At 37.1% G+C, this 13,810-nt stretch overlaps 2 protein-coding genes across 2 annotated transcripts; both read left to right on the plus strand.

Moving 5' to 3' along the window:
- The first annotated feature begins 1,769 nt into the window (after positions 1-1,769).
- LOC122104765 (olfactory receptor 8K5-like) lies at positions 1,770-2,696 on the plus strand. The gene has a single exon (XM_042675699.1). The coding sequence runs from the start codon at positions 1,770-1,772 to the stop codon at positions 2,694-2,696; it is 927 nt and encodes a 308-aa protein (XP_042531633.1).
- An 8,701-nt stretch (positions 2,697-11,397) lies between these two features.
- On the plus strand, positions 11,398-12,339 carry LOC122105062 (olfactory receptor 8K5-like). Its single transcript, XM_042676164.1, has one exon. The coding sequence runs from the start codon at positions 11,398-11,400 to the stop codon at positions 12,337-12,339; it is 942 nt and encodes a 313-aa protein (XP_042532098.1).
- Positions 12,340-13,810: the final 1,471 nt, after the last annotated feature.

Genomic DNA, 13,810 nt, shown 5'->3' on the forward strand with positions numbered 1-13,810 from the left:
CAATTTTTAGGTCTCTCAAAAGACTTGAGCATAATGATCTGCATGAATGAAGTATGCAATTCCTCAGGGAATACCAAGAAGGGGAAAGTAAACCATAAATTCTTCCTAGTCAAAGAAAAAAACATGAATGACAAGAGGAAAGAAAGATTTTCTTTAACAGTAAGTAGATAGTACGAGTTCTCTTTGATTTTGATGATCACTTTGGTCTGGATAATTTCATTGTAAATACACTTATAGTAACTGTGATGATTCTTTCCAATACATCATAAAACCATCTTTATTCCAACTTTTACAAATTGAAATTACCTGAAGGATTTTGATGATATTGGGGCAAAAAAAAGCTAAACAAAATCTAATTTATTTTCAAGAACTGAGAGTAAGGAGAAAATGATGTAAGGTTAATATCACTCAAGATGCATTGTACTTATCAACTGATTGGTTGAACATTAACCACTTTGTACATCTATTAAAGAGTATAAAACTATAAAGAAAAACAATTTTATCACCAGCTACCCTCCAACAATTATTGTCTCTGCAGTAGACAACAAAGTAACAAAACAGAGCAACAGAAGGTGATCGACAAACATAAAAAATGTGAGATGTGACTCACTCCAGCCAGCCTGTCCTTAGGAATTTATCTTCTATTGCTAAAAAGAGCCCTTGGAAATAACTTTGTATGATTGATAGTAATATTGAAAATTGATTGACTTAAAAGTAAAAGAGTTGTTTAGAATGTAAACATATAAAGATATGCAAATGATTATATATTATATATAGGTGGTTAAATAAAATATTATTGTATATTTTATTTATGTGCATATTAACGTAATAAATTTTCATATATATAGTACAGTTTATTTTGTATATAGATTTTTAATTTACACACACATTTACATGTATCCCATATATTGCATATATTTATTTATGAATATACATTTGTTTCATTAAATATATGTATTTTTATATCCGCTTGTTATATATAGCATACTTCAATCATATCTATCCCTTGTCATATTTTTGTTTTCCCCTATCACTCTTCAGTGAGTCTTCCCTAAAACAACACCCTTTTATTATCACGCCTGACACTGAGGATGATAATGATGATGACAATGATGTCTAGTTTTCACACAACTGTCCTTTCATATTTCTTTTTAAAATCATTTTAAGTAGTTGTACAAAGGAGATGTCATTCATCAAAGTAATTTACAAATACAATGTATCTTGATCAGTGTCACCCCTTTCAACATTCCCACCCATCCTTCCCTTACTCAGCTATTCCCTCATTCTTCTTAATTTTATAGAATACATATTGGTTTCTTGACTGTATTCTCCCCATCTTTTTTCTCTTCATTTGTCAACTCCTAACCCCTTGACCCCATTCACCCCTTTAGAGTGCCTACTTCCTGGTGTTTCCTTTTGCTAAACATTGACTTTGCCTTTCTAAGCAACTCTGTATCTCCTTATCCCTGAACAATACTCACTCTCTTGTACACCTGTACCACATCTTCTCCTATCCAAGTCTGAATCCTTGGTTTGACAGTTGCAAATAGTGTTAGAATTACAGTTGTCATTCTTGGATGCTAAAGACTCTTCTTAATTCCTCTATCAATTACAGGTGGAGAAATTTTCTTCCCAATATTATGAATAAAAATTGACTTTCTACCTGCAAATAGAAGTTGATGTGAAAGGAAAGTTAAAAAAAAAGAAAACAAAGAAAACCAACCTCCCTCTTGCTTTTTCCTAGAAGAGACAATCACTGGACTATAAAAATGGGCCAACAGAACCTCACAACACTCACTGAGTTCATTCTTTTGGGAGTCACAAGGCAGCCAGAGTTGCAGCTCCCCCTTTTCGGGGTCTTCCTCCTTATCTACACAGTGACAGTGGTAGGAAACCTGGGCATGATCATTCTAACCAAGCTGGACTCCCGTCTACACACACCTATGTACTTTTTCATCAGACACCTGGCTTTCATCGATCTTGGCAATTCCACAGTCATTTGTCCCAAGATGTTGGTAAATTTTATTGTGGATCAAAATACCATTTCCTATTATGCTTGTGCCACCCAGATGGCATTCTTCATTATGTTCATCGTCAGTGAACTGTCAGTCTTGTCAGCCATGGCCTATGACCGCTATGTGGCCATCTGTAACCCTCTGCTCTACCATGTCATCATGTCTCAGAGGCTCTGTCATGTGCTGGTGGGCATCCCATACCTCTACAGTGCCTTTCAGGCTCTGTTGTTCCCTATTAAGTATTTTACCTTGGCCTTCTGCGGCTCTAACGTCATCAGTCATTTCTACTGTGATGTGGTCCCCCTATTGCCTTTGATCTGCACACACGTGAGAGAAACAGAGTTGTTGACAGTACTGTTCTCGGCATTTAACTTAATCTCCTCTCTTTCAGTAGTTCTTTTATCTTACCTGCTGATTTTGTCGACTGTGTGTCAAATGCGTTCTGCAGAGGGAAGAAAGAAAGCTTTCTCCACGTGTGGTTCTCACTTGACAGTGGTGGTGGTGTTCTATGGGACTCTAATCTTCATGTACGTGCAGCCCAAATCCACGCACTCCAGTGACACTGATAAAGTAGCCTCTGTGTTTTACACCTTAGTGATCCCCATGCTCAACCCCTTGATCTACAGCTTAAGGAACAAGGAGGTAAAAAATGCCTTCCATAGAGTCTTTAAATATCCTTGAAATCTGTGCATTTGTTATTCCATGTGGAATAATGTTATAATAAACTATGATTAAAGGGATGTGTTTCATGGCAATATTTCTCATAAAATAACTGCCTTCCCTTTGACTCTAGTATGCAGACTAATTATAACACAGAGACCAATCAATTATTTCTCTTTTACTGAGTCAGGCTTGCTCTCATAATCTAAATCTTAATTAAATTATTTGTTAACTAGAGTTATGAGTCTCAAGAGTTGAGACTTTCCTGTCCAGGCTGGTTTCAAACCAGAATCCTCAGACTGCGTCCTCCTGAATAGAAAGGATTATAGATATAAGCCACTGACACCAGATAAAATCTACTACTTTTATGCCGGACAATAGCTTTTTATTTATTCATTATAAAAATGATTATTTCAATTTGTCCATTATTAGAAATATTTATTCTCTAGTATCCTATAATGTTTAGTGAAGTCTGGTTAATTAGCAAGGATAACAGTTTTCTTGCTTTCCAGATGTATATGTTCCTTGCCACTCCCCATATTTCCCCATATGATTTTTCTTCTGTTCCTTTTCATATCCTAAGTCTTTATTTTTGAAGGCTTACTATTGCTGTTTAATATAAACAACAAAGACACACACATAAAACATTAATTATGTAATACTCATGAAATAGCTAGTTACATTCAAAATATCCATATGATATGAATTTATAACATCACTTAGCATTCTCTAAGTCTTTATTGAAACTATTCAAGTCTAAATAATTTTCTTCTTTCACTGACACGCAATAAGTTGTTCAGTTTAGACAATGAAAGGTGAATTAAAATATTTTTTAAAGTAAGTTTTTTATTGTGAAAATACTGTACAGAGGGGTTACAATCACATGAGCAAGGTAACAAATACATTTCTTATCAATCATTGTTGCCTCCTCCTTTGATTTTCCCCTACCATCCCTTCCAGATGATGTTAAGTGAAATGAACCCCAAGATAAGGACACAAGTGGTTTTTTTCTTTCTTGTTATTGTTTCTACTATATTTATAAGGTACCATGTGATTTTTTGTTGCTTTGTATGTCTCTCCCCCATGGAATAACCCCTGTTTTCACTGTATTTGATGTTGGGATAATTTGGGGAGCAGAAAGGAAAAAACAAATTGTTTAAATAGGGAATTAAAATAGTTTATTGAGTATATAGTACATTGCCACTTTTGAATAACTTACCAAACTCTTGGTGTAGTTAAAAATGAATTATAAATCTAAATATTATTACTATACTAAGCAATGATTTTTGATCCACGAAAATATTTCATGAGCTGCAACAATCTTTGTGTTCCCAACCTTCAAATCTATTATATCTGTGTATGATTTCTTTTCTTTCTTTTCCTTGTGCTAGTACCAGGACTGGAACTCAGAACTTTGCTCATGGCTATTACTCTAACCACTTGAGCCACACAGTCAATCTAGCGTTTGACTATCGGAGATGGAGACAGCTTAGAATCAGGATTTTCTGAATAGCTAGGATTACAGGCTTGACTGACCCACTCCTAATTGTATATGATTGTTTAACTGGAGAAGGATACTAGCAGAAAACAAAATATGTGAGGGATAAATTGTCAAATCCTTGGATAACAACTAGATTCCCCATGTAGTCAGTTTTCAGAAATAAAGAATTGCAGAGGCGAAAGTCACACCACATACAACATCTGAGTCATACACATGAATGGCACCCCATGACAGGGTCTTCCCTAAAACATGTGTTGTTCCATGAATCAAGAACCTGTTGGGGCTGGGAAGTGGCTCAGTGGTAAAGTGCTTGCCTTGCATACATGAGGCCCTGGGTTCGATTCCTCAGCACCACATAAGCAAAAAGAAAAAAGTCAGAAGTGGCGCTGTGGCTCAAGTGGTAGAGTGCTAGCCTTGAGCTGAAGAGCTGAGGGACAGCGCCCAGGCCCAGAGTTCAGGCCCCATGACCAGACACACACACACAAAAAAAGAACATGTTACATCTAGAAGAATTTTACACTCTAATTAGAGTCTACTTTTTGTAAAGTAGACAGTAAAATTTATTGATGAATTAAGAATTACTATATTTTGAATGATATACATTGAATCCTGGCAAACACAGGCCATAGACATTTCTGGGAAATTGGTGGAGATGGTGGATTAGAAGACTGAATACTAAATGCTCAGGAATAGAGAAAAGACTGCAAAGATCAGAAAGAGAGAGGAACAGCACTGGAAATTATGAAAGGAGTGGTAGCACAGTTGAAAAGTATGGTGAAGAAGGAACACAAAAGGGAAACTGAGAGAAAGCCGGGTGCCAGTGGCTCACACCTGTAATCCTAGCTACTCGGGAGGCTGAGATCTGAGGTTGACAGGTCAAAGCCAGCCTGAGCGGTAAAGTTCATGAAACTCTTATCTCCAATAAACCCTCAGAGAAACAGAAGTGGCACTGCAGCTCAAGTGGTAGAGTGCTCGCCTTGAGCTGAAGAGCTGAGGGACAGCGCCCAGGCACAGAGTTCAAGCCCCACCACTGACAAAAACAAAAACAAAAGCAAAAAAAGGGAAATAGATAAGGACAGACAAACACACATTAACAAGGTAAATCTAATAGCATGGCAAAGGCTGGTAATTCTAGCTGTATTATAACCCCATACCTCTCAAAGCCTTAAATCTAGAATGGAGAATTGATGAGATATGCCTGCTCTGGTGTGGGAAGAAAAACATTCTGCTCTTCCCCTTATCTGGGAGGTCCACAGCAAGGGAACATCTCATATTGTTACTATTTTTATTTGTAAACCACTTAGCCGTGTCTCCAGGCCTGATTTTTGCTGGCTACTATTCAGATAGAGTCTCACCTCCTACCCAAAGCACTATCCTTGAGAAGGACTTATACAATTTGAGACTGATATATTTAGAAGGTGACCAAACAAGGATCAATGGTAGTTTAGCATTCCTTTTAATGTTTGTGGCAGCACTGGGGTTTGAACTCAGGATCTGGGTATAGTCTCTTACATTTTTATCTGAAGGCTTAGGGCTTTACCATTTGAACAATAGCTTCACTTGGGGCTTTTGGGTGGTTATTTGGAGATAAGAGTCTCACAGACTTTCCTGCTCAGGCTGACTTTCAACTACTATCCGCAGATCTCAGGTATTTGGAGCTGCTAGGATAACAGGCATGAGCCACATGTACCCAGTGACTTAGATTCTTACGATACTCCTTTCAGAGTATCTGGATAGGAACCATCCACAGGAGCTGGTCATGGCAAAGGACAGAGTGTGATGTGGATCACAGAGAAATTCAAGCAGTGGGAAGTTCCATCAGTGAAGAGTACAGTGGTTGGACACCTTGCTATTCCTAGGAAAAGCAAGTCTTATTACTGTCTGATGGTCACTGAAGAAACACAGCATTGTGCCTTGTGGTTGCTATGATATGTTGCCTGCAGCTCCCATTTGCTAGCTTTGTGTGAAAGATCATTGAGCCATGATCCTCTAGATTACATCATTTTGACTTTCACTTCCTTCCCAGAGAGAGATCATCTGTTTGGGGTTGGGGGTGGTAGGGAAAACACCTGCCCTTTTCTTTTCTTTCTTTTTTTTTTTCTTTTTGGTCAGTTGTGGGGCCTGAACTCTGGGTCTGGGCACTGTCCCTCAGCTCTTCAGCTCAAAGCTAGTGCTCTACCACTTGAGCCACAGGGTCACTTCTGGCTTTTTCTGCTTATGTGATGCTGAGGAATAGAACCCAGGGCCTCATGCAGGCAAGGCAAGTGCTCTACCACTGAGCCATCTTCCCAACACCCCAAGCCCTTTTCTTGAACCCTCATCCTGATGCGTTTCTTGCTGGAAGGAATTGACAACTCAGAGGCATGCCTTCTAAATGATTGGATTTTTCTGTAGGCTCCTACCCTAACAGTGAGTAAATATAGGGAGATACTCATGGCACAGACACTCACCTCTGGGAGCTGAACCACAGCCAGAAGGGGCAGAAAACCCCAGTTAAAGTCTTCAAATCACATGATTTCACCATTACCCCACCCCCACCTCACCCTACCCATCTCCAGAGGTGAACTACTTGGTGAGTTCTGAAAGAATCAAGGTATATTTCAGATAACTCTATTCCGTTGTATTGCTCCCAGGCAGGACTGAGGTCTCCAATGTGAGACTTTGGAAGTCAGGTAATGTCTACAGCTTCTTCCTTATTTCTCTTATTTCTCTTCCTCTTCCTTATTTCTTCCTCAGGAAGGCAGGGAGACAAATACTTGGGAGCATCTGAAAGCAGAGAGACGAGAAGGCAGGGTACTTACGTCCTCAGTTCTCCCTTGGTCAGCACAGAATGTACTGGCTCTGCCTGCTATCCATTGCTAATCTTGGATCCTTGCTGTCCTAGGGAGACACCAATTAGGCTGGGGGTACTTCAAGGACAAGCAGGAATCTGCCTGACTCACAAGCTGTAAAGCTCCCAGTCGCCGGCTGTGACTCTCTGGGCTCTCTATCTACCAAGAAAGGAAACTTTGGTAGGAAAATTATCCTAGAACTGGGTCACTGAGCTACCTACAAGATACCTCCATTACTTTATCATAACTTGAGTGAGGCTGGGGATCAGGTCCAGTGCCTTGAATACTGGGCTGTTGCATGGCTACTGAGCTATACCCCAAGGGCAGTAGTAAAAAAATATAGCACATTGATCCTCCTGCACAGAGAAGACACTTCAATGGAAGGACTGTAGATGATTGAAATTTTTAGTCAATGATGTGGCTTCAGATGTTCAAATCCCAAGGACAAACCACAAGAAATGTGGGGGAAGGGGAAGAAAACATGAATCCACTAAAATTCAACAGGTCCACAACAATAAATGTCAATAATAGTGAAGTGAGTGACATCTTAAAAAATTAATCATTACAAGGAGTATCAGTTAACAAAGAGGTCATGATCAATACCAACATAAATTTCATAAGAATTCACATCAGTATTGGATTCTTTTTTTTTAATTGTGAAGATAATGTAAAGAGGGGTTACAATTACATGGGCAAGATGAGTACATTCTTTATGTTGTACAGACCTCTATTTGAATTCTTATGAACTTATTTCTTCAGTGTTGTTGCAGCTTCTTGTTCATTTTTCATTAATGAAAAATATGAATTCAAGAAATTCTTATGATCATTACTTCATTTAAAATTTCATGGTAACTCCGGAACAAGTTTACTTTTCTATGGATAAAGCAGGTGTCAGAGTATTCTCCTAAGGTATTTTAATATTTGTCTCTAAATCATGCAGGTCTCTCTCGAGGGAATTGTTCAGATCTTGAGTATTCTTTGGCTACTTTCTGAGAGTTGTAGTTATAGCTTCTCACTAGGGAATGAGGAGACTGTCAAGGCAGTTTTATTTTAAGTCTCTCATATGGTTTAGTCATAATAAACAAAAAATTAGATGACATTTCTTTGGGGAACATCACCAATAAAGAGAAAAACCCATAAATTCTCCCCATTCAAAGAAAAAAGTAGAGTAATAATTCAAGTGAAAGACATCTGACTTTATAAGCTCTAGGTAAGTGGATAAGAATTACATCTTGACAATCATCCGAGTTTGACTAATTTCCTTAACCCTTGAATCCTGTCAACAGTCTGATGGTTTTTGACAGCTGGGCTCTTTAACTACATTAAAAATGTCAGTGTCTTTTTCATTAACTATTGTCTTATGGATATTTGTTTTTAATGTTCTACACACAGATATTTAGAATATGATTATTACTATCCAGAAGAAATCTGAAATATTCTTTGTCAGATAAGAATAGTGTAAGGTATGGTATATACACATCTTAGAGGACCATAATAACTGCCTTAAAAATAGAGAAAGAATTAAACCATAACATAGATACTGGGGGAGTAACTCAAGTGGTAGAGCATCAGCCTTGTAGCAGAAAGACCCTAAATTCAAACTCTAGTACCAATAAAAAAGAAAAGAAGAGAGATGAAAGTCAAAGGAAAAATAAAAAGAGGTGAGGAGAATAGATGGGAAATGAAAAGTGGGAAGGAGAGGAGAGGGGAGGGGCAAGGAAAGGAGAGAACAGGGGAGGGAAAGAGAAGAAAGAAGAAAGGAGAGAAGAGAGGAGAAGAAACCTAGGGAGAACTAGATGAACTCTTGGCAAAATATAAATAAGAACTGAAACTGGAATTCTGAATTTCTATTGCTTAATGCATTACATTTCCTATGGCACAGTAAACCTCAGATAGGGTCCATGGCCCTATGCATTCAAAATTAACTTATGAAAAGCAATAGGCTTATCGTTCTTACTTTAGGATGAGGAGGGACCTAAAGCAAGGTTTTTGTCAGGATGATGTATCCATGAGAAAGAAATAAAAGGATAAACATAGAAGGTGTGGGAGGGTGACTCTGGTCTAAGAATTCCATTCACAGGTATGAAACTAGAACAATCAAACCTACTGAAATGGTGACAAGAGTTAAGGACAGTTGAGGGATGGGTTTCTGGGAAACACATTGTCTGCCTATGTGGTAACATCACAGTGAGAACCTGTGTCTGTGAGAGATGAATAAACACTAATAAAAAAGCAGAAAAAAGAAAGGAAAAGAATTTTGAAAAAACTGAAACTGGAGAAACGGCAGACCATGTTATGCAGGAAAGGGAATGGTAGCAGCCCAGCAATTTCCAGTATCTCTCTTCTCCTTAGGCTTCATTCTCTGATAAGAAGGCAAATGCAGATGCCACTATAGCAAACATTCCTAGACTGAGGGACAGCTGTATCAGGTTCCTGGGACTCGATCTGCTGCAGACTAATTTCTATCTTGCAGTGGACTTCCTGGATTTCCTACTTAGCAATTAGACATGTTAACACTTTATTGCTCCTTTCTGAAACTTATTTGAGTATTCTCGTATCTAATTTCTTCTCCAATTGGAAATAGCTATAACCTAATTTTATGTTTTCATTGAAGAAACACTGAATGGAATAGGATGGGCATTCAAGAGATTAAGTTAAACTGGGCTCCCCGTCTTTAACAATAGAAATCAGATTTCAATTTAGCTACTTCTGTGGCGATTTTGTTATGTACAGACCTAATGCACACTACCAAAAACTTGAAAATCACAGTTATACTCTAAATATTTTACTTTAAATTTGAAGAAATAATTGTATATATATATATATATATATATATATATATATATATATACTCAGTTTTCAAAGGAATATTTAAGATAACTAACTAGGATATCTCCATAATGTGATTTAAATAGAAGTAAAGCATATACTACCAAATTATCAATGCCAAGTATATTGAGAATACATAGCTATTCTATACAGGTTTTGTAGTGTAGACTCACACGCTTAGTGTCCAGTAGTCTATGTCAAAAAGAATTTTCTTTAAAAAAGAAAAGTAAAATAATACATGGAATTTGATAAATGATGCAAATATTTATTTCACATGGGAAAATTTTAAATTCATTTCTGAATAGTTTGTCAAAGTAATATCAAATTTAAAATGATTTTGATATTATTTATACAATTCAACATTTTTGCTACATGTGTGGATGGTGTGTTTTAAATAACCTTTTCTACGTGGGAAGATATTATTGATTAACTAAGTAGCATTGATTTTTGAACTTTATGAACAATATCATCAACTCAATTTGCTATTAGTCTATTAGTTGAATCCCACAAATGCTCAGAGATAGGTTGAGGCATTCTGATTTCCATTAATGTAAAACTTCAAATGGTAAAAGACAGTAGATTAATTAGTGGATTGTGGTTAATGTATCTTACTTTTTTTTTTTTTTTGGTCAGTTGTGGGCTTGAACTCTGGGCTTGGGTGCTGTCCCTCAGCTCTTCAGCTCAAGGCAAGCGCTCTACCGCTTGAGCCACAGCGCCACTTCCAGCTTTCTAGTGGTTTATTGGAGAGAAGAGTCTCACGGACTTTCCTTGCCCGGGCTGGCTTTGAACCGTGATCCTCAGATCTCAGCCTCCTGAGTAGCAAGGATCACAGGCATGAGCCATGGGCGCCCGGCTTGTATCTTGCTTTTGCAAGCTGGAATGTGTATCTCTTTGTTCCTCTATTGTTCTAAGTCCAACAAAAGACAAACAAGAGGCTCTAGACTTCATTAGTTTCATATTCTCTCTACTTCCATTTTTAAGAATGTCAAATCTCAATTTCCAGACAAACCAGGTATTGATGCTCCAAGCCTATGATTCTAGCTACTCCAGAGGCTGAAATCTGGGAATCAAGGTTTAAAGCAATTCTAAGCACACAAGTTAAAGTTACTCTTTGTTAGAATTGCTTGGACTGCTATGCTTATCTCCAATTCACCAGCAAAAAGCTGGAAATAGAGAGGTGTCTCAATTGGTAGAACTTTAGCAAAAAGGCCCAGGTACTGGCAAAAATACAAGAAGAACAAGAATTCACAGACAAAAATGGAAGTGTATTTAAAAATTGTGATTCAATTGTGTAAATATTGTACCAACAGCTATGCTCTAAATATCATTGGCTCTTTATTAAGAATTTAACCTGTTTGTGACATTGTGCCTCACACAGATTTCTACTTGGGAAAGTGGAAGATTCTATTCTTTGACTGTTAAAATCAGAACTTGAAATTCTTATGCTATCATCCTCTACAATAAAAAACCTCCATTCTGTGGAGTTCATCATCTAATTTGATGATTATATTTAAAAGCTTTTAACACATCTGTCTTTTTTCAGAAGAGGTTCTCAGAGGAAATGGGCCAACAGAACCTCACAACACCCACTGAATTCATTCTTTGGGGGATCACAAGACAGCCAGAGTTGCAGCTCCCCCTTTTCGGGGTCTTCCTCCTTATCTATGCAGTGACAGTGGTGGGAAATCTGGGCATGATCATTCTAACCAAGCTGGACTCCCGTCTACACACACCTATGTACTTTTTCATCAGACACCTGGCTTTCATTGATCTTGGCAATTCCACAGTCATTTATCCCAAGGTGTTAGTAAATTTTATTTCGGATCAAAATACCATTTCCTATTATGCTTGTGCCACCCAGATGGCATTCTTCATTACGTTCATCATCAGTGAGCTTTTCATCTTGTCCTCCATGGCCTATGACCGCTATGTGGCCATCTGTAACCCTCTGCTCTACCATGTCATCATGTCTCAGAGGCTCTGTCGTGTGCTGGTGGGCATCCCATACCTCTACAGTGCCTTTCAAGCCCTTATGATCACTGTTAAGATTTTTATCTTGAACTTCTGTGGCTCTAATGTCATCAGTCATTTCTACTGTGACAATGTTGCTCTGTTACTTCTCCTGTGTTCAAATGCACAAGATATAGAATTGATCATCATTGTGTTTTCAGCGTTTAACCTGATCTCTTCCCTCGTAGTCATCCTGATATCTTACACTCTGATTCTGTTAGCGGTGTGTCGGATGCATTCTGCAGAAGGCAGGAAGAAAGCTTTCTCCACGTGTGGTTCTCATCTCACTGTGGTGGTGGTGTTCTATGGGACTCTACTCTTCATGTACGTGCAGCCCAAATCCACCCACTCCTTTGACACGGACAAATTAACATCTGTGTTTTACACCTTAGTGATCCCCATGCTGAATCCTTTGATTTACAGCGTTAGAAACAAAGAAGTAAAAAATGCCTTTCACAGAATCTTTAACAATCTATTTAAGCCTTGTATTTAATATGTAATGCAAAATGTTGTTTCAATAAACAATGATAAAAATAATACTTGACTGTATTTCTAACAGGTGGAAAAATATAAATGGGTAGATGATATCTAGCTAGCTAGATAGGTAGATACATACATATGTCCATACCTACCTACCTACATACATACATACATTTCAGCTTCACAGTAAAAAATAATGATAGCATTACACAATGTGATTTATTCTATTATATTCACTTTCATTCACCCTCATCTATCATATATCCATTAAGGAACTCCTCCCAATACTTCTTGCTTCTACATCAATATTTCTTTAACACTACCATAGAGCTTTATATTCTCCCAGCAGTAATAATACCTATTAAATTTTACAATAGTAATTTATGTTTGGTTTATCATTTTTGTTTTGTTTCACTTTTGTCAATAGCTATCTAGTTAACCTTATTTTTATTGTATGTTCTGAAAATAAAACACTGGTGTAAATAACATCTCTTGCAAAAACCATGTATTCTGTTACTATGATTTTCTTGTTTCCATCATGATAATTTATTTCTCTGAATTGCACAATTTAATTTACTTGTATTTAAATTAATTCGAAATGGAGCACTTTCTTCTGGCATATTGCTATTTGTTGCCTGCATATTTTATTATGTTCATCTTTTCCTCTGCTCGAGATTCTCCTGAGTAAGCGGCTGAATTCTGAATTATGTATGAATAATTCATGGGTACTCTTATTTCAGATGAATAGCCAGGGAACTGTAAGCTAAAAAAATAATCCCAGAAAACACACAAAAAATAAAATAAAACAGTTCAAACTCCCCATTGATCCTAGACCTCCAGTAGGGATCTCAGAGCAAAAGCTAATTTACAAGGTTTGGGAGATAATTTTATAGTAGAAAAAATTCTTGTTTAAAGCATTTGACAGACTTATGGAATCAAAAAGATAATTACGAAGCTGGGATTGTGGTATCTAGGGAGGAGTTTACGGGAAGAAATAGATGTTTACAGAGAAGGGTGAACAAATGGGTGGGCTTGGTAGAGATGTGGAAGAATGATGAGTTTCTTCATTTAGTAAAGAAATTAAATGACTATAAACACGATTTTTGAGTTAACATGCATTCATAAAATCAATGTTTGACCAGTAATATTGCTATATATGCAGCGTACTTTGAACAAACTCACTTTCTCCACCATAATACCCTTACTTCTTTCCTTCCTATTCTGATCTTTTGGTGGGTTTCATTATATTCATGTATAGATATATGTAATATCACATATATATATATACAGTTCATATGTCTGTTTTATGAGCGTACATGCATATATCACACATATAGCATGCATAATATAATGTGTTTATATGTTTATTATATATATATTTAACATATGTGCATCTATAACCATATACACACATAAATTTTTATTTGCTCTTCTATTTTCCTGGAGAAACAGAATACACCAATGAATACAAAGTGCCCCTGATT

Source organism: Dipodomys spectabilis, unplaced genomic scaffold, assembly GCF_019054845.1.
Source record: "Dipodomys spectabilis isolate Male_0828 unplaced genomic scaffold, ASM1905484v1 ptg000030l, whole genome shotgun sequence".
NCBI lineage: Eukaryota > Metazoa > Chordata > Mammalia > Rodentia > Heteromyidae > Dipodomys > Dipodomys spectabilis.

Bases quoted from the DNA above. Each gene is read 5' to 3' on its own strand.
- LOC122105062 (XM_042676164.1), top strand. From the start codon at position 11,398: ATGGGCCAACAGAACCTCACAACACCCACTGAATTCATTCTTTGGGGG.
- LOC122104765 (XM_042675699.1), top strand. From the start codon at position 1,770: ATGGGCCAACAGAACCTCACAACACTCACTGAGTTCATTCTTTTGGGA.